The 25,565-nt window shown below is 53.1% G+C and overlaps 1 protein-coding gene across 1 annotated transcript; it reads right to left on the bottom strand.

Moving 5' to 3' along the window:
* Positions 1 to 19,151: 19,151 nt before the first annotated feature.
* LOC144937236 (glutathione-specific gamma-glutamylcyclotransferase 1-like) lies at positions 19,152 to 24,961 on the bottom strand. The gene is made up of 3 exons (XM_078864616.1): positions 24,726 to 24,961; positions 23,583 to 23,618; positions 19,152 to 21,194 (listed from the first exon to the last, which is right to left on the bottom strand). The coding sequence occupies exons 1-3, from the start codon at positions 24,882 to 24,884 to the stop codon at positions 20,658 to 20,660; spliced, it is 732 nt and encodes a 243-aa protein (XP_078720742.1). The 5' UTR covers positions 24,885 to 24,961; the 3' UTR covers positions 19,152 to 20,657.
* Positions 24,962 to 25,565: the final 604 nt, after the last annotated feature.

Genomic DNA, 25,565 nt, shown 5'->3' with positions numbered 1-25,565 from the left:
AGCATCCGGCAGACGCACTTTGCTATGTCTGCGGTCAATTTATCAAGACAAGAGCGAAAAAGTACTGTGGAAGTGTGATGCCGCCACCACGAAGCCGTTCAGCAGGCGCCCCATCTGCGGCCTCGCCACCACCAAGCGACGGAGCCGACCCCACGTCCCCCTCACCTCACCTCACATGAACACACCCGCACGCATCCCCCCCCCCCCCCATAGAGCTGGAAGGGGAGGACACCTGATCGACCGGTTTTTATCCGAAAAACCCTTATCGGGATTAACTCTCACGGTTTCCGGCGATCAGGGAATTGGATGGCCTCCCCCGACGCTACGTTGCACCGCGGCGCTGCGACCGGCCTTAGGATGGTGTGGCCGCGGCGAAGGGCATTCGGCCACCACGGTTGAGACGCATCCCCCACACACAACCCCCCCCCCCCCCACGCGTCGACGAGGCAAGCAGGGGAAGGACGGGACAGCATGAGTAGCAGGACCGCAGGGGCTCTTGCGCATAGTCACGGAAGGTTGGGATGGTTGCGCTTGAGCGCGCAGGCCCCATTGTTAGGGAGGGTAAGGGATTCATTAGGATTTACGCCGCGCACGCCGCACACTGATTAGCATATCAAAAGCGCCCGGAACCGCCGTGCGCGTGCCAGAGGGTCGCGAGCCCATTGTTCAGAGCCGCATCCCTTTGAGGTAGGGAGGATAAATAGGGGCGCAAAGGGGAAATCGCTCTCACTCCAGCACCAGGCGACACCACGAGCTCCAGCCCAGCGACCCGGACGTCCGTGAGATGCACCGCGGTACGCTGCGAGGAGGAGATCAACGGACCGCCGTGAGCACCTAACAGTGAGTACGAAGGTGAATTGAAATCAAAGCCGATAAATAGAGAATAGATTCAGGGGTGGTAGAATAGGCCGGCCTCGTCGACTCACTGATTTAACATCAATTACCAGGTAGCAGATAATAAATCATTAATAGCGAAGCGTGGCCTCGCGTGATCTTGTCGAGCAGTGTGAGCGTGCGGGGGTGAGCGTGTGTACACAGTGGTTCTGTAGTGCTGCGACTCGCCTCGGGGGAGCGCTGCGCAGAGCGGTGCGAGAGTGGGTATCGCGTGTGTTCACTCCGTGTGTGATTCAGGTGCGCGATCATAACGCGAGTATTCAGCGGTGAGTGAGTGCCGCGGAGAGCTGTGTGCGTGAGTGCGCATACGTTCGTTACGTGTCGGATACGGATGCGCATTGGTAACGTGGTTATTCGACGTGGAGGCGAGTGCCGCACAGGGCTATAGACGGGCACACGCTCGCAGTGTGCGAGAGCTGTACGTAGCGGGTAAAGAGGGGGAGTGTGGCGTTTGATTGATGATGCTGTGCGCACGTATGCTCGCAGCGTGGGAGCGCGGCGCGAGGCTGTAACAGTAGGGGCGTCGCGTTCGAATGCCGGCGAAACCGTAGCGGGTAATAGGGAGGTGCGGTAACGTAAACGGAATAGGGGATGCAGGCGGGAGGGACCCCAGGGGCCAACGGCCCCCACATATTGGTGTCAGAAACGGGACGATCCCCCACGCCCCCAAGGGAGAGAGACCCCCCAACCCAGATTAAAATCAAATGCACATTTACGGGCAAAGGAATTCCATCATGGAAATCGTTTGCCCGCAGCATCAGGGGGGCTAAAAAAGTTAATGGGTGGTCAGATGAGGAGGCGTTGCAGCAATTAGAGCTACATTTAGATGGGCGGGCAGCTGACTTTGTGGAAGCTCTGCCCGCAAGCGCACAAACTCAGTGGGAAAAATTAATGTGCGAACTCGAACGGCGCTTCGGCGCCTATGACGAGGAGGATGCGCAGACGGCCTTAGAGGCACGCCGCCGGCAACCCGGCGAGGATCTGCGAGATTACGCAGAAGACATACGCATGTTGACCCAGCTCGCGTACCCGGAGTACGAGTCAAAAATAATTGAGGGCCTCGCCGCCGGGAAGGTCCAGCGATATTTGGCACGCACCCCGTGGTGGCAGCCAAATGTAGACGGTGCACGCCTCTCCTTTAACACCCTCGTTGAGCGCGCGCGCAAATGCGAGAAACTCTCGGGTGAGCGCGCGCAGCCTCGAGGGAGGGGACGAGAGTGCGCCGTAGCGAGCCTACTCTCCGACGAGGAGGAAGAGCCCGCCATCGCAGTAAGGGGACGGGCAAGGGAGCCCCAGAGACCCAGCGAGATCACCCCGGGGTGGGTAGCCGGGTTACAGACCGGCATGGGAGATATTGCTGGCCGCGTAGACCAAATGGACGGTAAGATAACCCATGTAGGTGAGAGGGTAACCCACGTAGGTGAGAATATGACCAAACTGCAATCCTCCGTTGAGACCATCCGATCCAAGATGGGGGAACTAGACTCCACGGTAGGAGGGCTAACTGGAAGGATAGCCCGACTAGAAGCAGAGTATGAGCAGCAGCGCACTGGGGGAGGAGGGAGTGGGAAGAGAGCCCACTACGGAGCCGCCACCCCTCCCCGGGCGTGTTATGTGTGCGATCGGCGGGGGCATCTCAGGAGGGACTGTCCTCAGGTCGCCCGAGCTAGACAAGAACTAAGGTCAAACACTAAGGCCCCCCTAGAGAGGGGACCACCGGGGGGTCAACTCGACGTAGCCCCGACACAAACAAGCTGTAGTGATAATGGCGAGCGAGTGATCTCCACACAGGTTCCAGCAACAACGCCCATGGAAACGGTGACTCCTGGCGACTGGCTACGGGAGCTGGTGGCGGGGATCACGGGGGCCACGTCGCTGGTGGAAGGGGAGGTAAACGGAGTGCGTACCCGAATTCTGCTGGACACGGGGGCGGTGGCCTCGCTCGTGAGCGCAGCGCACTGCAGTGCGATCGGGGTCGACGTGCGTCACCTGCAGGCACCGGACCGCGCGCTGCACACGGCGAGCGGAGCCGGAATGGGGCTGCTGGGGAGAGCCACCCTAGAGGTCCGCATAGGCAGTCAGGTGTGCACCCAGGAGTTCTACGTGTCGAGTGCGTTGTGTCACGAGTGTATCGCAGGTACCAACCCCTTAGAACGGCTGGGACTCAACGTGCAACCCCGCCAGCGATGCGCCACCATGGAGAGCAACGGCGAGCGGATACCGTTCCTGGGACGAGAACCGACGCGCCCCCGCTTCGCACCTGTGGCCGCTATCCTGGCGATGGCAGTCACCATCGGCCCGCTCACCGAGATGCTGGTGCCGGTGGCAACATCCCCCACCGACCCCGCGCTCCGACCATCAGGGGAGGTAATGCTAACTCCTCACCCGGAGTTGGCAAAACGGTATGGGATAGTGGGATCCGCCACGTTGGTAAACGCAGATGGGGACCGATTGTTTATGCGGATGTTTAACCCCCACAATACCCCAGCGATACTGCGACGGCGCACCCCGATAGCCACCGTACACCCCCTGCACACATGCCACTCTGACGACTTGGTGTTCGCACTCTGGGCTGAGGACCCCGGTCGTCCTGAGGGTGACCAGGACCTGGCCTGGCGAGTCGGCCCGACTCCCCGAGCCGAGGTCGTTCCCCTGCTCGATGCGTTACATGTACCATGGGCGGATTTACTTAAGGGAGAGGCCGATCGTCTGCGCGAGTTACTGCAGGAGTATGCCGACGTATTCAGCGAACACGACTCGGACGTGGGTCGGACCGACCTTGTTAAGCACCAAATTGACACCGGTGCAGCCCGACCCATCAAACTCCCTGCATACCGAGTGGGCGCACCCGAACGCACACAGATCAAAGAGGCGGTTGGGGACATGCTTCGCGATAACATAATTCAGCCCTCGGCGAGCCCCTGGTCCGCCCCAGTGGTACTAGTAACGAAAAAGGATGGGTCAACCCGGTTCTGCGTCGATTACCGTAAACTGAACGCAGTCACGCTCGGCGACGCCTTCCCCATACCCCGCATCGACGACACTTTTGACAGCCTCGCCGGAGCGCGATATTTTTCCACCCTCGATCTCGCGTCCGGGTACTGGCAGGTGGAGATGGCGGAGGAGGATCGGCCGAAAACCGCATTCACCACCCCGATGGGACTATTCGAGTTTCGAGTACTCCCGTTCGGACTCACCAATGCGCCCGCGACGTTCCAGCGGCTGATGGAGTTGGTGATGCGGGGTTTGCAATGGGAACAGTGCCTGATTTACTTGGACGATGTGATCGTGTTCAGTAGATCTTTGTCTGAGCATTGGTCCAGGCTACGAGAGGTGTTCCAGCGACTGCGAGCGGCTCATCTCAAGCTCAAGCCCCGTAAGTGTTACATCGCACAACGCGAGGTGGGGTACCTCGAGCATCGCGTCAGCGAGGCAGGCGTGCGCACCGATCCGGAGAAGGTACGCGCCGTAGTGGAGTGGCCACGGCCAAGGAATCTGACAGAGATCAGATCATTTTTGGGGCTCGCCACCTATTATCGTCGATTTGTAAAGGGATTCAGCGAGATTGCACGCCCCCTCACCCAACTCACCTCCCCTAAGCACCCCTATCAGTGGACGGGGGCCTGCCAGACGGCCTTCACCACTCTCAAAGACCACCTCACCCACGCCCCAACCCTCGCTTTCCCCGATTTTACCACCGATTTTATTTTGGACACCAACGCCTGCAGCAGCGGGCTGGGCGCGGTGTTGTCACAGGTACAGGACGAGACGGAACGAGTCATCGCGTACGCCAGCCGGACCTTGAGTGGGGCCGAGCTTAACTATTGCGTGACCCGTCAAGAGTTGTACGCCGTGATTTTCGCATGTAAGCAGTTCCGGCCGTATTTGTACGGCAGGAAATGTCGCGTACGCACTGACCATTATGCTCTGCAGTTCCTTCTTACATTCAAGGAGCCACGGGGGCAGATGGCCCAGTGGTTGGCGCAGTTGCAGGAGTACAACCTGCAAATCGAGTATCGGGCTGGCCGGACGCATGCAAACGCGGACGCCTTGTCGAGGCGACCCACGGTGTACGCCGAGACAAGGGCGGAGGAGGCCTGCCCGTGTTTCACGGGGGGACGCTGCCGGCAGGCAACGGACCCCCGAGAGGCCGCGGCCACTGACCCCCCCCCCAGCGAGAGAGAGTGCAGTGTGCGCCACAGAGACCCTCACAGGTGGCACCAAGGATCCCGTCGACCGCCCGTCGACTGCCCGGCAAGCGCGGGACCCGCGGCTCGGGACCCGATCGGACGGATCCAGGAGGACGTCGGCTGCGCCTTCCCGGGCCTAAACGACAAGCAGCTGAGACAGACCCAGCAGCGAGATCCGGATCTGGCGGCAGTGGAGGCGGCACTGCGGGAGGAAAAGAGCGCCCTACCAGGACCCTGGAGCGGTTTGTATGCCCGGTTGTGTGTGCAGAACGGAGTGGTACGAGAGTTAACCGAGGCCGGCCAGCCGGGGTGCATCTGTGTTCCTGCCCAGGTGCGACCCCAGCTGCTACGGCTGGTGCATGACCACCCACTCGGGGGCCACGATGGGGAACGACGCACTCGAGAGACCCTGCGTCGCCAGTATCTCTGGCCCAAATTGGCACAAGACGTGGCGGCCTGGGTACAGGGCTGCCGCGCCTGTCAGCAGTGCGGGCCGAAACCGGCACGATACCAGGTACCCCTAAGGCCGTTCCGCGTCAGCCGCACGAATCAGCTGGTCGGGATCGACCTACAGGGGCCATTCCCGCGATCCCATCGAGGCAACCGGTATATCCTGGTCGCAGTAGAGTATTTCACCCGCTACCCCGTGGCAGTGGCCATCCCTGATAAAACGGCCTTGGTGGTGGCCCGGGCATTTGTGGAACATTACGTATTGAAGCACGGGATCCCAGAACGAGTCCTCACCGACCAGGGTAGCGAGTTCGAGGCCGAGCTGTTCCAGGCACTGTGCCGAGAATTCGGAATCCAGAAGGACCGAACCACAGCGTACCACCCCCAAGCGAACGGTATGGTGGAGTGCATGAATCAGACCCTAGCGGGGAAACTCAAACGTATGGTGGCCGCAAATCAACGGGATTGGGACGAACACCTCCCCTACGCCCTTTTCGCCTACGCTACCACCGTACACACGTCGATGGGACAAACCCCATTTTTAATGATGTTCGGCCATGAGTCTCGTTTACCCGCAGATCTGCTATTTGGCGTCCCTTCCCCCCAGCCGGAGGAGGGAAGCCGCCCCGTGGAAAACCTGTTGGAGACCCTGCGAGAAGCCCGAGGCCGAGCATACCTGCAAGGGGAAGCCGTGCATCGGCGGCAGGAACAGGGCACCCGACCCCGCATGGAACCCCCCTTATTCCTGACAGGCGCTAAGGTGTGGCTACACACCCCTCGCGTCGGGGCCGGGCAGGTGGGGAAACTGACGACCTACTGGCGGGGACCCTGGACCGTGGTGCGACAGATCTCCCCCTGGACGGTACTAATTTATGGCGAGGAGAGGGATCGAGAGACGGTGGTCAACGTCCGCCGCTTAAAACCGTGGAAAGCGGCCCCGGCGAGAGAGAACCACCGTCACCCGAAGGCCCCAAAATCCCGGAGTACCCGCACCCCTCCTACATGGGCCCCGCCGGGCCCCCGAGACGCCCCGATCCAGTCAGGAGACGACGCGGACGACGGCCCCTAAACCCTTCCGCTGCTGAGTTTGTGCCCCAGCCCACAGGTGCCGGAGGACGGGGAGAGCCACTGGAGTGGAGGAGGAGGCCGCCGCAGGAGCTACAGAGGACGGAGCCACCCGCCCCGAGACCAGCCACCAGGTCCGGACGGATCCCCCGGACCCCACAACGTTTCCTCGTGGGCGCGGCCCAAGCAAGGTGCTCCAGTCAACCCGGAACGGGGACTGGCACCTCGGGGGGCTATGTGATGCCGCCACCACGAAGCCTTTCAGCAGGCGCCCCATCTGCGGCCTCGCCACCACCAAACGACGGAGCCGACCCCACGTCCCCCTCACCTCACCTCACATGAACACACCCGCATGCATCCTCCCCCCCCCCATAGAGCTGGAAGGGGAGGACACCACCTGATCGACCGGTTTTTATCCGAGAAACCCTTATCGGGATTAACTCTCACGGTTTCCGGCGATCAGGGAATTGGATGGCCTCCCCCGACGCTACGTTGCACCGCGGCGCTGCGACCGGCCTTAGGATGGTGTGGCCGCGGCGAAGGGCATTCGGCCACCACGGTTGAGATGCATCCCCCACACACACCCCCCCCCCCCACGCGTCGACGAGGCAAGCAGGGGAAGGACGGGACAGCATGAGTAGCAGGACCGCAGGGGCTCTTGCGCATAGTCACGGAAGGTTGGGATGGTTGCGCTTGAGCGCAGGCCCCATTGTTAGGGAGGGTAAGGGATTCATTAGGATTTACGCCGCGCACGCCGCACACTGATTAGCATATCAAAAGCGCCCAGAACTGCCGTGCGCGTGCCAGAGGGTCGCGAGCCCATTGTTCAGAGCCCCATCCCTTTGAGGTAGGGAGGATAAATAGGGGGCGCAAAGGGGAAATCGCTCTCACTCCAGCACCAGGCGACACCACGAGCTCCAGCCCAGCGACCCGGACATCCGTGAGACGCACCGCGGTACGCTGCGAGGAGGAGATCAACGGACCGCCGTGAGCACCTAACAGTGAGTATGAAGGTGAATTGAAATCAAAGCCGATAAATAGAGAATAGATTCAGGGGTGGTAGAATAGGCCGGCCTCGTCGACTCACTGATTTAACATCAATTACCAGGTAGCAGATAATAAATCATTAATAGCGAAGCGTGGCCTCGCGTGATCTTGTCGAGCAGTGTGAGCGTGCGGGGGTGAGCGTGTGTACACAGTGGTTCTGTAGTGCTGCGACTCGCCTCGGGGGAGCGCTGCGCAGAGCGGTGCGAGAGTGGGTATCGCGTGTGTTCACTCCGTGTGTGATTCAGGTGCGCGATCATAACGCGAGTATTCAGCGGTGAGTGAGTGCCGCGGAGAGCTGTGTGCGTGAGTGCGCATACGTTCGTTACGTGTCGGATACGGATGCGCATTGGTAACGTGGTTATTCGACGTGGAGGCGAGTGCCGCACAGGGCTATAGACGGGCACACGCTCGCAGTGTGCGAGAGCTGTACGTAGCGGGTAAAGAGGGGGAGTGTGGCGTTTGATTGATGATGCTGTGCGCACGTATGCTCGCAGCGTGGGAGCGCGGCGCGAGGCTGTAACAGTAGGGGCGTCGCGTTCGAATGCCGGCGAAACCGTAGCGGGTAATAGGGAGGTGCGGTAACGTAAACGGAATAGGGGATGCAGGCGGGAGGGACCCCGGGGGCCAACGGCCCCCACAGAAGCATCTGCTAAGATGCGTGAGGCCTACAAGGCATATTTCGGCATGCCTGTCGGGGATCAAAACAAACCTTGTGCACTTCATTTCACCTGCGAGCAATACAAAAAACTCTGGAAGGTAAGGTGGACAATGGTTGCTCGGAAATTTGTGTTATAGAATTTGTTAACATTTTTTAAATGGTTAAAGTTTTTTATTTTAATGTTTTACAATTTTCAATGTTTTTGAAAAAAATTAAAAATGTCGCGAGAATCTCTTACAAATTAGTCATGGATGAAATAAATGTATTTTTGTAGGATGGTACAGAGGGGAAAAGAGAGCCATGAAGTTTGCTATCCCAAGAATTTGGCGGGAACCCAATGACCACTCAAGCCACTGCTACTTTTGCATGGTGGACCCTTCCAAACGTCGGACTTGCAGGAATGCGCTTGCTATCACGTATCAGGTCCTTCCATCATCCATTGCCCCAGTGCTACACTGCCATGAGCTCCCTCTACCCACTCCTCCGGAGAGAGAGCAGCCGTCTTTAGAAGAGAGCAGCAAGTCAGAGAGCGAGGAAGATGTTGTAGATCCAGATGACAATTTCAGAGGTGGAGCTGAGGAGAGAAACCCATACTACCCCAACCAAAAAAATCTCAACGACTTGATCAGATATCTTCCCAAGTCTAATGCCGAAATTTTGACGTCTAGGCTCAAGCAGTAGAACTTGTTGGATAAAAGTGTGCAAGTCGCAGATCAGAGGAAGCGTCACCAACCTTTTTGCAGCTTCTTCACCCACCAAGATGGGCTCTGCTTCTGCCACATTGTGACCAGTCTCTTCGAGGCAATCGGAATCACCTGTAACCAGAATGAGTGGCGCCTCTTCATTGACAGCTTATCCAGGAGCCTCAAAGCCGTGATGCTCCATAATGGTAACAAGTATCCGTCTCTTCCCCTGGCTCACTCGGTGCACCTCAAAGAGGATTACAACAGCATCAAGACCTTGCTGGATGCCTTGAAGTATGATGGATCTCCAAGGCGGGTTTACCAAGTTTCCCTGCTATCTTTGCCTTTGGAACAGCAGGGACACCAAGGCGCACTACCACAGGCGGGACTGGCCACAGCGGACCGAGTTCTCTGTGGGGAGGAACAACGTCAAGTGGGATCCACTGGTGGACCCCCAGAAAGTGCTGATGCCACCACTGCACATCAAATTAGGCCATATGAACCAATTTGTCAGAACTGTAGATAAGGAGTCGGCAGCCTTCAAGTACCTTCAAGACTTCTTCCCTAAGCTGTCTGAGGCAAAGGTCAAAGCCGGTGTCTTCATCGGATCACAAATTAAGAAGATCCTGGAGTGCAATGAATTCCCCAAGAAGCTCAGCAGTGGTTCGCTGCGTGCGGGCTAACACCCATCCCGAATACCCGCCCCCACAGCCCTTTACATCATCTTCAATTAAAAAAACCCAATCGGCTACGCGTGTACGAGTGAGGTCTCGGCCCTCTGATCCCTGATCCCCCGCTCCGCGCGTGCGATTGGTGCGTCGTTCTGAGACCCATGCCGAATACCCGCCCATCCACAGCCCTTTAAACGATCTCCATTACCCACCCACGGCGGTAGCGCGTGTGCGAGCGACGTCATTGCCCTCTGACCCCTGACCCCCCCGTTCCGTGCGTGTGATTGGTGCGCGCGGTTCTGAGAGCGGAGACGTCGCGTTTGAGTGTCTGCGCGTATACGTGTGAGGGCTGTGGTGGGCCGAGGGTCTCCTACTAACGTCGGGAGGAGTGTGAGTGAAGACCGGGGAATTAATTCCAGGCAGCCGAGCGCCAGCTCCGAAGCATGCCCCCCAAACAGGACCCGAGGGGCCGCGTCGCGAGGAGAGGAGCCGGAGAGCGGCAACCCTCTCACCGAGAACGAGGAGTCAAGCAGCAGCGGCTCTCACACGAGCAAGGAGCCCGGAGCCCGCAGCCCTTCCGAGATCAGCCCTCCCCCGGGGGGGGAGCCGGGGGCCCGCGTCCCCCACACATGCACGTGGTGTCGATCGCCGGATTGGTACAGCCTTTGGAGCAATTTCGCTGAATCGGCCCGGGACCGTAGTATAATGTTGGAAGCCAGATAATCATGTGCCAGATAATCAATGATCAACTGTAATTATGAATCATGATATTGGTCGTGAAAGACACAATATTAGATTTTCTGTCCTAACTCTTTACTTGACATCCATAAAACCACCGACTTCACAAAGTGATATGCATTTTTAAAATCCTTTATATTAAGTTCCAAAATTTTACACTTTTTAGGGAAATTGTATTAAATATTTAATTACCAATTGCTTAATGCTGGCAGGCAATCATCTGACCCATAGATGGCAGCCATCTCAAGCCAGAGGACGAGAGGACTCTAGCCGCCACGCATATAAAGGATTTAGAGTGAAAAACTTTGTTTTTACGGGTTATTTTTTAAAGCCCAACAGGATGATGGGCTGAATCAACCAGTGCTCTTGACTTAAACATACATTCACAATTTTTCGATTAACGTTGGGTGGTGCTCATTTGCCAATTCAAAATAATTGTTGGAAATTCCACAATCCAATACCTCCCACAAAAGTGGCAGTTATTTGATCACCTCTGGAAGGGTGATGATGGGCTGGGTTGACCCTGACCGGGGTTGAAACTTCCAACCTTTCTAGTCAACGGTTCTAATTAAAGCAATACCCAGTCAGATTGGCTTAATTTACACGCAGATCATAAATTTATCATCTAATAGTAACTGCACAAGAGCACGATGAAGGATGAGATTCTTCAGATGCTGTAACATTCCTGCGGGTATTGAGATGGGACGGCAGAGGCGATGATATCAGAGAGCATGCTAGGGGCTCAGATGGATGGTGGCTGTGTCATTATGTATGTCAACACGACTCCAAGCCCCCTTCTCTCTCGGTATAAGTGATCTTACCAACTTAATTATAATAAAGATGACACTTAGTTACCTAGAATAACTCAACTGGATTTCAAGACTTTTTCAATCTGAAGAGGCTCTTTTTCACAGACGTCCAGTTGGGGTGGGTTATATATGTGTTGTGTCAACGATTCAGAGACAGAGTTTCTAGGAGGCACTTTATTTACAACTTTCATGGTCTCGGCCGCACACTCTCCACAGTAGCTTAGCCTTTCCTGTATACAACATTAGCCGTCTAACATTTATGGCGCTGGCTGATATAGCCAACTACTATCCTTCGTAGCGCAATATCTTGAGGAGACATTTACTGATGATAGCGACGAGACGTCAGCAATGACGAGACGAGTCCATTCCCAGAACCGGCAGCCTCAAGCTCCCGCTCTCGGCTCCTTTTATGCTACCAGCACGGCTTGGCTCTGCCCTGACCGCGCAATCCTTCTCGAACCCGCGAGCAAGTTCCAGGGGCCTCCAGATGGGGTCTTTTGTGACCTTTACCCTAGTTCCTCCTCTCTGCCAACACACCATGCACACCCTCACCAGTGTGTGTACTATCTGTCCACCACAGCCGGTGCTATTACACTACATCACCCCCCCCCCCCTTGTTTAAAAAAAACAGCTGTCCCAGCTGATGCACAGCAACGCAACTGGGTGGACAGGCAGAGTAACACCCACAACCGAGGAACATCAAATACACCCAAAAAACCAACAATCAACCAAAACCACAGTCGCGACACTCCCCACAAACCAACAACTGCTCCACCCAAGCAAGTCGGCGTGTGCGCAGGCACACAGCAGAACCATGGTGCCCCCGCGAACCGACAACACAACCGCCGTGACGCTCGGCGCGCGTTGCAGGGAAAAAAAACGAACACAACAACCATCAACAACACAAACGACACAGCACCATACAAACCCCTTCTCAGCGCCCATTACCCTTTAACATGCTATATTTCCACAATAAACAGAACAAGGGAGAGTCCGATTTACCGGACAATGCTCAAGTGAACCGAGTCCTTGACGCCGGTCCCCCCGCTTTGGGCAGGATCCTGTGCTTCTTGCGGGCTTCGAGGAACACAAAAAATGGCCTAAAGGGCCCCTCCCTGGCGAGGGCTGTCGGTAGGGCCCGCATGGCCTACTCTTCCATCTACCCGACGGACACCCAAGCTGCTTCAAAGTGATGAAGGAACGCCGTACAATCGCCTCCTGCCGCCACGAACTCCCAAACCGGAGGCAGGCTCCGTGGTCGGCACGCGGCACCTTACAGCGCCGCTGGACGCGGCGCCTCCTTAGCGTCGTCTCGCATCCCACTCCCAATGGCGCCCACCGGCCACGCCATGCCCTCCACGGGAAAAATGGCACCCAGCAACCACGTCGTCTCTGCCGCGGGAACCGCTGCTGCAAGCGGCAGCTCCGGTAAGTCCCTCGGCCCATGCCAAATGGCACCCGCCGGCCCCACCGTGCCCTCCTTCCTAATGGTGGCCTGCAACTGCGTGGTCTCCGAAGCGGGCACCCACGCTGTAGGAGGCAGCTCCAGCGGTCCACTCACCGTCCCCTGGATGGCAGTCGCAGACGCGGAGAGCTGCACGACCAGCCGGCCGATGGTCACGAGGAGCAGGTCGAGGCGGTTAACCACCTCGCGCCACCTTGTAGCCGGGTTCCCGGGACCCCAGTTACAAGGTGTGGGGTTAGAAAGTTACAACAATATAAAAACGATAGGAGTGCAAAGTATAGGAAAGGTAAGGTTGAATTAAGTCAAAATCCTGCTGGAGATTGTTTGATTTCGTTTGGAGATTTACCCCAAACTAGTGTAATGAGCGACTTCCGCGACACGTCCTGCCGAGGGTACTATTCTTTATTCCATGTATGGGCACAGCGCAGGCCAACGGTATTGGCTTCCTCTCCAAGTACACACTTAGCTATTCCCTTCTACAGACTACACACACGGTTGATCGTCCGCTCCCGGTCTCACCGCTGGCTGACGGCGTGCCAGGGAGGGCGGTGGAGCTCCGCAGGAGATCCGCCACGTGACCGAACGACGGAGAGAGATGACAGCGAGCAGCGACGCAGTCCAGACCCAAGACTCCCCACACCAACTCTGAGTCCTCCTCCGCCTCTGCTTATATTTCCGCAGGCACGGCTCGGCCCCGCCTCCGGCCACGCCCTCTCATGGAACTCGGCCGGCCCTACCCTTCACCTTTGGCCCAGATACCTCTCCCTTTGGGGATTGGATAATGTTTATAGTAGTGCCTGTACCCGTGCTTCCCTTTTCCAACAAGTACACTAGCATGACAGTGTCATCAGCAAAGAGATTTCATTCTGAGTGATTTAAGTTTAGGGTTGTGCATTTGGATGTTTGTCCCATTGCTTTTTGAAATGTTTGAACATGAGAGCAAACTGGGGTACTTGGGAAAAACCCAGCATGCATATGAAGGGGGTAATACTTAAAGGTCTGCTCAGATGGGTCATAAACCTACTTTCTGTTCTTCCATCTCATAGCACGGTTCGTTTGTTCATCACAGCCAACCCTGCCTCCAAAGTGCTGGATCATAGAAATGTACCCAATGGCATAGCTATCAAGTGTGCAGGCAGTGCAATTGCACCGGTGGCCACAAACAAGAGGGGCCCAGTGGCCAGGCTAATAAGAGGGGGGATGTTGGACAGGGGGCTCCGATTTAATTCCTTGCACCAGGGCCCATGTCAACCATGCTACACTGGTACTTGTGTAGTGGGTTCGAATTAGGTGCACACACACGCAGCTTGGAGGCAACACTATTTATTAAACGGTAAGTAACATAACGCTGTACATGAGGTGGTGACCACCTTCCTCAACTCACTAACACTCTGGAACGCGACACAGACTGGACCAGGCAGGCAACGGCCTGCCTGACTCAGGACGACGACCCATGATGTCTTCACTTCGGAGTACAGTACAACAGCCTCGCTCTGCGTTCACACCACGCTTATATCTGCTTTGGCGTGGCTGGCTCCGCCCCGGCGTGGCTGGCTCTCTTCAGGCCACGCCTCCCTTCCCAGGACACGCCTCACTTCCCCCACCTCTGGGAAGGTCCGGATCCCTCCACCACGTGACCCCCCAGGCACCCCCTTGGGGCCCCCAGCCTTCGTACAGGCCGACACAGTAGTGACCATTCTATGTCACTACATCACCCCCCCCTGTATAAACACACAGCCTTCCCCGGCTGTAACACGACTGTGAAAAATCGAAAAGGTGTGCCTCCGAACCAGCAACATCAATAAATGACCGGCGACCGATAAGAAATACAATCACGTAATATATACAGAATCGACGAGGGTAAAAGGGAACCGCACAGAAAACGGGGAATTAACAACAAATATACATGAAAACTGGCTAACCCACTTACGCTCCAGCACAGCCCCCCCCCCGTGAGAATCACGCATGCACTGACATGTGAGTGTGGCTATTGGAACGACGGCGTAGGCAATGAGCAAGGAGTCTGAGAGGCATGTAGAGCAGCCAGTCTTCAACGAGTCCATGTGGCCGGGCCTGGGGAACCAGAAGCGGCCCAAAGGGCACGGCCCCTCCCCCCAGGAGTCAGAACAGGAGGAGCAGGAGTAGCTGACGCATGCTCCACTCCCCCCCCAGTCCATAGCCGGTCGGCATAACCGGCGACTCCAAGGTGCCAGGTAGATACTGCCTCCTGTGACGAGAACCAAACCCTCCTGAGGCATCACTCAACGAACACTCGCCTCCGCTCTTCGGACATGACAGTCACCCGTTAGCACCCCCCCGCCTTTCCGACGTGGCGTCACAACCAGTAGCACGCGTCGGCCATATCGGGGGGAAGAATTTCCATGTTACCACCCCACCGCCTTTTCGACGCGGCGTCACAACCAGTAGCACGCATCGGCCATATCGGGGGGGGAATTTCCATGTTACTACCCCACCGCCTTTCCGACGCGGCGTCACAACCAGTAGCACGCGTCGGCCATATCGGGGGGATTTTAACCCAGTCTCTCTCCAAGACTCACATCGCAGCATATAGCTGTACCGACCGAGCTGAGACCCAGTCTCTCTCCAAGACTCACATCGCAGCATATAGCTGTACCGACCGAGCTGAGACGACCCAGTCTCTCTCCAAGACTCGCATCGCAGCATATAGCTGTACCGACCGAGCTGAGACGACCCAGTCTCTCTCCAAGACTCGCATCGCAGCTTATAGCTGTACCGACCGAGCTGAGACGACCCATCGTTCACTCACTGCACAACATGCACCCTAACAACTGAGGGATACAGTCCCAACGTAACAGGACAACTCCACTTGGACCTTACGAATCTCCAGCCCACTGTTTCAACGCACCTCGGAGTGTCTCACTCTCCGGGCCGTCAGGTCAAGCCATCAGACACAGCATGATGGGACCACACTCTCTGAGCCATGTGAGCGCACAGCCCACTAGGCTAGACAAGCCACGGAGTGTCTCGATCTCCGGGCTGTCAGGTCAAGCTGTCAGACACAGCATGACGGGACCACACTCTCTAAGCCATGTGAGCGCACAGCCCACTAGGCTAGACAAACCACGGAGTGTCTCGATCTCCGGGCTGTCAGGTCAAGCCGTCAGACACAGCATGACGGGACCACACTCTCTGAGCCATGTGAGCGCACAGCCCACTAGGCTAGACAAGCCACGGAGTGTCTCGATCTCCGGGCTGTCAGGTCAAGCCGTCAGACACAGCATGACGGGACCACAATGTTCGTGTTAGACACGCAACTCTCACTGAGCCATCCTGGTCAGGATCTGCGCCCCAAGATAAGTGACAGCCAGCACCACAATTCCAAATCCCTGGCAGCATGTCACCATCGCAATTTAACACCATCACAACACATACAATTTGAATTATGATCCCCCACAGAACTGATCCAATGCCGAACAGGTACGCACAATTTGTGACGATCCCGAATATTCAATGGTCACAACAATACACCTCACATCCCGTATCCGTACACATCATCTCCGAGACTCGCATTGCAGCATGCAGCTGTACCAACCGAGTGGAGAGAGCAACGCAATTTGACAGCAATTAACGGAAACGCACCCCCGATCGATGTAGAACACAAGGGGCATTCCCGCATAAAAGACATCATCTGTGCAACAATGGACAGGAGCCAACCAGTGAGGTTGAAACACACCGAACCTGTCATTTCAAAAACCCCTTCAACATTAACCATGGGACTCAGGGCATTCGAATTTTGAGAGCAAAAAAACTATACACAAACCCCAAGAATCGCCGAATTGATTAATACAGTATATGCAGTATATGAAATTCGTACAGTCAATCATTTGGCGCAATGTTCCATCCAGTCCCCACATGGCAACACACACAATCAATACTCCAGACAATCCGTACATAGTAAATAATCACAAGCAAGTACCCAACAGTCCATACACTGTTAACAATTCCAAGCAAAGCTCCATACGGTCTGTACCTTGGCAACAATGACGATCAAAGTTTCTTACAGTTACACGTGACAATCACGAGCGAAACTCCATACAGTATACACAATAACAATGGCGATTTCGCAACAAAACGATGTAACAACACGAGTCATTAACACGGCAACCTACAGGATATCAACAGAGCTCGGGACACCCAACCACGAATTAATCATTAACTACACCCAGAAGATACCGATCTCGACGCCGTAATTAACAACAACACTTGTTACAAGCAGACACCCGCATGGAAGCCGCGCCAATTTATCACGCACACAACCGGACGAACACGCCCCGCAAACCAGCGAGTAAAAAAAAAACACCCGCGATCGCAACCCGGCACACGCAAGATGGGTGAAGTTATTATTATTTTTCTTGGGGACGGGTGCTTGTCATGTCACGACTCGCCTGGCAAACTGTGAATAGCGGAGGGCGGCAAGGTGGAGCACTGGGACGGCCCGAAGAATATGGCCTGCTCTTGCGAACCCATCCACCCTCTCGCGCTCGAGCAGAAGACGGGGGCGCCACCCGAACGTGTGGAACTCCCCCTCCGCAGGCGTTGATGTCGGCGGGAGCGGCATTTCGGCAGCAGGAGCGGCGTTTTGGCGGGAACAGCGCCCCGACCCGCCGCCGAAATGGCGGGAGCGGCGCTTTGGCGGGAACCGTGCCCCGACCCGCCGTCGAAATGGCGGGCCCACCGCGTGGCCCGCATGCCCGGGCCTCCCCCGCCAGCCCCCGCAGCGACAATGGTGTCCTCTCCCCGCGGCTCCGTTCCCGATGGCGGCGAAGCAGCAGTGCGATGTCAGTCCCGCCGCTCCGCGTGCAGCGCCATCTCTCTCTCTCACCGGGCTGCCATCCCCGGGGCTGTCCGAAGGATAGTCACACCGTCCCCGTCGTACGAAGACGTCCAGATGAGTTTATATTTGTTTTTCGTGTGCCCATTTTACTTCCCTAGGATAACACCTAGCAATATTTATTTTTCCACCTTCTGACGCCAAATGTAGTGGGTTCGAATTAGGTGCACACACACGCAGCTTGGAGGCAACACTATTTATTAAACGGTAAGTAACATAACGCTGTACATGAGGTGGTGACCACCTTCCTCAACTCACTAACACTCTGGAACGCGACACAGACTGGACCAGGCAGGCAACGGCCTGCCTGACTTAGGACGACGACCCATGATGTCTTCACTTCGGAGTACAGTACAACAGCCTCGCTCTGCGTTCACACCACACTTATATCTGCTTTGGCGTGGCTGGCTCCGCCCCGGCGTGGCTGGCTCTCTTCAGGCCACGCCTCCCTTCCCAGGACACGCCTCACTTCCCCCACCTCTGGGAAGGTCCGGATCCCTCCACCACGTGACCCCCCAGGCACCCCCTTGGGGCCCCCAGCCTTCGTACAGGCCGACACAGTAGTGACCATTCTATGTCACTACACTTGCACCCATTCTATGTCACTACACTTGCACCACCTGCGAAGTAATGTTAATGATGATATTGGACTTGTAGATGATTAGCATCTGCCTGCTAAATTTAGTATTGGGTATAGCTCGTTTTCAAGCATGGTCCTGAGCCATTGGTAGAATTGGTGAGCATTCCACATTGCTGTGGAGGTGGCCAGTCTCTCTATGAAGACAAGTACAGCAAACCCTCGCTATGCGAGTGTTCTGTATTCGTGAGTTTCGCAAATTTGCGAGTTACTAAATGAATAATAATAATTCCCTATGTGATCCGCCGGACTACAGTATTCCCGAGTGTACAGACCGACAGAATTTTATATTTGAAAATGTCTGCCCGCCGAGTCCTCAGTTTCGCAATAATCCCACTCTGAACTCGCTATTGTGTATGCTTACTTTGAGAGTTGACTGTAAGGCCCATTCAAAAGAACGCGAATGCAATTAAGGAAAGTGTTACAGCTAGTGCTGTCCAGGGTGCTAAAATGATAACTGGACGTTGTTACCAAACCCCTGCCTCTCCCGAGTCATCATCCCCCTGAATTCCTCACTATTACCACCACCACATACATCGTTGTGAAATAAAAGGTAATAAAAACGTTATTTATAATTTATTATATATTTATTGTAGTCATTGTTATTAAACATTTACCTTCCCCCCCCCTCCCCTATGTTCACTCGTACCAGGAACATGACCCCATTTTTCCCATTGGAACAAGGTTTCTGCATTCGCGAGCGTTTTAAAGAATGTAACACTTGCAGATCGAGAGGGGTTACTGTGCTCTTTCCTCAAATTGATACTTATTGGGTTTTTTTTTATTCTGGAGTGTACGACACATGATCCATTTCACGGAAACACGCATATTTTTTTCTTTCTAAATTTCCTCAAGTATATGGTCGTGGTATCGTATGGATTGTGCATTTGCACAATTTGCCAGGTCATTTTTGCTTCAGTGTATTTTTGCAATGCGTGTCCCCCTCCCCCACCCCCCCATTATTTGCCTTTGAGTTTTTTTGTTGCCTTTCTCAACGTTTCAACATGCAGCTTAACATATCCCTTCACTTACTTCCCTCTCAGGCCTTTACAACCCCTTTATACACTTTAATCCTGTAGCACCTGTGACCAATTAATCTGAAACGCCCTCCATCTCGTCAGGTCTCAGAAGCCAAGTCTGGCTTTAGCCTGGCTAGTACTGGGGATGGGCAACCACCCATTCATAGCAGGTGTGTGGTGGGTTACGTGGTGGTCAGCAAAGAGCAGCGAAGCTCAATATATTGTTTTACTCGAATATGCTCCCGCATCTATGCTTTCAATATTAACCAACCAGCACTCATAAGAGTGGTATGGTCATATATATCCCGTTGGGGGACCCTCATCCAGCAATGGACTGACACGGGGCTGGACATGGACATTATAATTTCAACTTGTAACGCCTACAGTATTCGCTCACTCTCGTTGTGAGAGGTGCAATTGACCACATACGTGCGAGCGGGAAGGCAACCACGCACTGAGCCGTGCCAGGAATTTCCCAAGCTCTGCAATCCTCTATATATGGTGGTATTACATGCGAGAGGAAACCGGAGCATCCACAGAAAACCCTCACGTGCAAGGGGGAAACACGATCCCGTACTGATGGAAAAGGTGGATTCCACATTTACCACAGCAAAAAAAATTACTTAAAAAAAAAATCACAGAATGACTTTACCAAATTACAGTATATGGATGTGGAGCTGAAATGTTACCAAGCTGTTTTAATAAATTCAAGAGTCAATTTTAACCTTACCGTGTTTTTATTATGACATGGACAGCTGAAGACACCAATCATGCAAAACACTAAATACTGACCACGGCAGTAAGGCATTTCCCGTTCGCACACCATAGGATCGTTCATCATAGTACAAACCGCCACCACACACATCATAGTGCAACACATTTGAGGAACAAGTTAAAAAAAACACCACAACATAACTTAAGAAATATTTCCACAACCGTTTTTCTCAGAGTTACTACACTAGCTTCAACTCCACGTACGAAATGAACTAATCATGCATCACTTAAGGATAACCAAATGCTTCGAAATGAGCAGCAAGGCCAGCTTGCTAATACTACCGTTAAGACTTTCTACAGCACAATATGTAACAGTGGTCTGGACAGTGAGGCATTGGACGCTCATCACCTGAATATTAAAATGAAATATAACATCAAGTTTGTCCCCATTCTCAAGCATGCATTTGGGGTGGCACTCATCTCAGGTCGCGGTCCTGAGCCAGGAGTGGAGATTCCACTTTACTGTGGCAGGGACTAGTTTATCCATAGGAAAACCACTGTTGCCAACCCTTGACTGTTATTCGAACTTGCGGCCTTCCGATTATAATGAAATACATGCTCTTACTCAAATATTACAGTAAACATGAGCTTAATATTTTATGCTACTACTAATGACGCATGCCAGTGAGAGCCACTTGCTGAAATGGACAGCGCTGAAGGAGTTGTCAATACACACTGGGAACATCATGCTTTGGAGTCCGTTGTTTGAGTAAAGTGCATGCCCTGCAAGAAAGTTCGGAACGTCTCCAAAGACGTCTTGATGCAGTCCAGTCCTTTGTTGGAGTTGAGAAAATCTCTGAGCACTGCAAACAAGTCCGTGGGGTAGCTCACGCTCGCTGGCACAGACAGCAAGACATGCCGGGTGAACAGCGCCTGAAGCGTCGCCACCTCCACCTCCTCCAGGTGATGGTCCCGCACGCGAGGGCACAGCTGGCGCATGGCCTGCGCAAGCCTCAAGACGTACTCAACATTGTGGCCGGCGTGGCCAGAGCAACCGGCCACCACAGCGCCAATGGCCTGGGGGCTCGCGGGGCCCACGAATTGACGATTGTGCGGCATGGCGATGTACACCAGGGCGGTCACCGCATCGCCCTCCTCGGTCACGAAGTCCACGAAGCGTGTGTCGTAACCGCCCAGCTCCTGCTCGCGCACGGCCAGGTGGGAGAGGGCGGGCGCGATCTCGTGGCTCCGCACCTCGAATGCGACACCCCACGTGCACGCCTGCGTGATACAAGAAGAGGCGCAGTTACATTAAAGTGCTAATGATCCTTATGGCGGTACCCCGCGGTACCAAATAATACAAAATGGCCAAGGCAATTAAATATTATACTTTGAATAGAACATCGTGTACAGCTCGTCGAGATGAGTCGATTGCTGCATCGCTGACCATCAACAGACTAAAAATGACTGCATTACGGGCATTATGCGAGAGCTGGGGTACTGCCATGAGGTTCAAATGTACAACCCCTCTATCAACTCACTGCTGTGCTGGATTGAGGGCCTCCCCGCACCATGTGTCAGTGTAGATTAGTTAAGGTGGGGAGAATAGATGTGGAAGCCAAGACGTATATAGCAGGGGTGGGGAACGACCGGCCTGCGGGCCGTATAAGGCCCGCAAAATCATTTGGTGTGGCCCTGCCAAGGCAACCGCAGGCAGGACTCAAAATTAAATAAATCTGGGAGCAAACCTGGAAAAGCAGTTGCGAGCAGCAACATCATCAATACCAGCTAACATCACATGCCTCACGAAAGAGAAGCAGTTCCAGCCATCACATTAGGGGCGAGTTAATTAAATGTTTGACCAAATATAACAGGCTAATTTTTAAGTTGATAATTTTGTATGGCCCGCGAATGATGTTATAAATATCCAAATGGCCCTTGGCAGAAAAAAGGTTCCCCACCCCTGACGTATAGTAATAACACCACCCTCCCTACAACCTGTTTGTGCATAATGGTCACCCATCCAAGAGATACCAGGCTCAAGTTTGTGTACCTTCCAAGATCTGATTAGATTGGGTGCATGCTGGGTAATATGGTCATAGTTAAATACAGTTCAATATTTACACAACAATGCCTCAATAAGTCTGAAGGTTTTCAAAGCCCCTTTAAAAGGAGTGTTCACACCTTTGTAAATGTGCATAAGATGATAAAACTGAATGGGGTGGGGCGGTGGTTCAGTTCATAGCTTACTGTACTGTGAACCCGGTGAACCCGAGCTCCCTTCTCAGCCATGCATAACATCAGTGAGCACTGTCGTTATATCTGAACTGGTCCTGGTCACAAGCTTTACCAACCAAATGGCAAACGTCAAGTATGGCCAAACAACAGTAGATAAGTAAAGGGTTGTAAATTAAAAATTATTTTCAGATTGGAAAAAGACGTATCCATATTGTTCAGAAACATAAATTATATATGTATATATTTTATCAAGTTGTTCACTGAAAATAGTCTTTTAATCAGAGGGTTTGGAGTTCAGATCATGATCCCTCAGGCTTGACAATGCGAGTATCGCTTTGTGGCAAGTCATCAATGATCTATGGAGAGACTGGTGCCTGCCATGAGAATGTGTAATTTCTGCCGTGGGTTCAGGGCCACCAACGGAGACGAGCGCTACACAAAATTCCTCAGTTGGGCAAGGATAGTTGATGGCTTTAAAATGTATATATTCCTACTCGTACGCTACAATAACAAAAAATCCAGGTACCGAGAAATGTAGCAGTGCCAGTTTGGAGATTGTATCAGCTTAAATAACACTTTAACTGTAGGGGAATTTCACAAACGTGTGACATCAGAATGGATTATTTGAGGAAACAATTGTAACAAAATGCTCATGCCGTTGATGGGAACACCAACAATAGTTTTTCAAAACAACCTACGTATTTTTTTCCATAACTGACGCAACATGTTTGCAGAATTGCCCTGAACGCCCTACATGTTATGCTTGCCTGGTGACGACAAAAAATACACCGCGGCGAAATTGATACACGAGATGGGGAGTGCTTTCTAGTCATGATGCGTGGGCAGGGAATTTAACTGATGGGAGGCATCATTCGACAGGCATTCATTCATAGCACAGGACGTTCTATTCATGGTTGTCGCTGGCATAGAACTGCGGTGTTTCCTTCGAACAAAATCAACACCGTGTGTTGTGTTCTATGCGACTGGTGCATTTGGATACAAGTAACTATGTTTGTGTGTGTATGTCCCATACTTGTCTTATCTCTACTCATTGGGTCGGATGCTCTCGTGGAAATTCCATGTTCCAGTGGCAGAGGCAAGGATCGTTGTATTCCTGCTAAAAATTGGTTCAATTACCTGGTTATCCGAGCGCAGGAATTGGTGGTGTTATCACGGGTGGCTTTTGAAATCAACTCAGCCCATCATCCCGGTGGTGGTGTAATAAATGAGTATCACTACGTGGGAAATAAACACTCATCAACGCTGTCATCTGAATGCCAAAATAGATGTTTAAGCAATGACTCTTTGAAGGGCCACTGCTAAGATGTAAGAACAGCCCAGTTGCGTGTTGCGAATTAAACCCCATTCGTGAATGTGAAACGTCTACAAAAGCGGATTTGACTTCATGACAAAAAAAAAATCAGAACTTACATCTTTGTCTTCGATGAGCGTAACAACTCGGCCAGGCTGCAAAACAACAACAAATATAAATAGACGATTAGTGGTGTATAAAAATTACCTGTAATTATACAATGGTTTAATTTCTCAAAAAAAAATGTAGGCCACTCCAACACTCTGGACCCCACCCCCGCTCCCATTAGTGGTGGGGGCAGAAGGAAAATATTTTCCAAAGCTCAGCCCCGCAGGCAGCTTCAATTGAATAAGGCTTGATTATGTGTAAAACCTTCTCACTTGTATAATTCACTGGATCCTACATGTCTTGTAAAATGTGTGAATATTCTGTTCAGGAGTTACATTATGAAAATAATTTCTTTTAATCAAATGCTAACTTTTCAAAACATTGTCATGAGCTGAAAAAGTTCATTGGAAAGACCCCTACGGGCTGAAATACTCACCTAATACATTCAATCTCAACTAGCAACAAACATAGCAGTGCCAAAGTTTGTACCTCCCTTCAAATGCTACCAATTTGAGATCTGGCTCATCCACGGACCATTCAACCGTTTGTTGTATGATCATAGCAAGTATCATAGAGCAGGTTTCTAGCTTACGTTGTCTCTGGGTAAGAGCCAATTGAATAATTGTTTAGAAATTGAAATGTATACATCCTTCATAAGCATATATCCAACTTGCAACCAGGATAAGAATTCGCACCCGTGCCTTGTTCCCCGAATGAATGCATTTAGGATGCAATTGAGAACAGAGAAATAAGCTACAAATAATGATATTAATCCAATACATAGGCACCTCGACTTATAAAGGCAACATAAAAACAATAGATACATCACAGCACAAAACATCAGTGGATTTACACAAGAAAAACATGTTTTTTTTAATTAGCGGTGGTTTAAACCAGAATGATAGTGTGGGGTGGACGTGAAGCCCACGGCTCAGGACAGGAACGAGTGGAGAAAGATCAGCAATGCAGACCCCCCCCCCCCACAGACGAAATGGGATATACCAGTAAGCAGAAAAAAATGTCCGAGTGTGAAAAAACCCCCACACATTTGAACGGAAACTCGGTGTCTGAGAGCTCCATGCCGCAGCAGTATCAATATGAGAGGCGGCCACATTCAAACTCAATGTGAGACGCGGTGCCGGTGAGAGTCACACCTGCTGCGGAGTTCCACGGTGTTCGCAGTCACCCTGCCAAAATCGCCGGCTGTAGCCACGCACGAAGCCCACCCGCACGGCGCTGTAGGCGAACCCTGGCCGCCACACGAGCGAGCCGTAGCCAAAGAGCCACAGCGAGCTGGGAACCTCCCCAATCATTTTGCGACCACTGGTGCAGTTGATATCGCGACTGCAGATGGGCTATCCCAGCCCTACGGCTCCAGTTACCGCCTCCACCCCCGATCATGTGGACCTCAGGGACGCGCACGTGTGGCTTATATAGTGGTGAAGCACCGCCCACCGGGAATCACAGCCAATGGGAATTGGGGAGAGAGGAGGGAGCCCCACTCCCTCCTCTCTCCCCAATTCCCATTGGCTCGCTCGTGTGGCCGACCAACATCAATGGCAGTGTCAGATCAGAGGGATTCCCTCTGCGCTTGTGAGCCGCGGCTTATTCTGCAGTGCGCACAGTTATAGGATGGAGTCAATCTCTAAAGGGTTTCTCAGAGATTTAAAGGTATTACGTTGTTTTTTTAAAGCTTTCTTTCACTTCGATACAAATATGTTATTTGCTCAGCTGCTATAGGCACACACGTTTGTCGATAACACTGTGGGCCTTAAAACAAACCACGATCCGACGTCATAGTACTGTACATACTGTGCCAATAACAACACTATTTAATGTAGTACATTGTTTGCGAAGAAAATGTGTAAATGTACGGGATGTATTGGTCTTGAATGTATGTCGTTTATCAATGGTGTGCATAAAAGCATGTCTATGATATAAATAAAAATCTTTATTTAGACTGGAGGAATCCGATGAGCCATGAAGCTCTTTCC

This window comes from Lampetra fluviatilis, chromosome 18 (genome assembly GCF_964198595.1).
Source record: "Lampetra fluviatilis chromosome 18, kcLamFluv1.1, whole genome shotgun sequence".
NCBI lineage: Eukaryota > Metazoa > Chordata > Hyperoartia > Petromyzontiformes > Petromyzontidae > Lampetra > Lampetra fluviatilis.
Note: the sequence above shows the minus strand (reverse complement) of the source record. Positions and strands in the feature narration are given on the sequence as shown.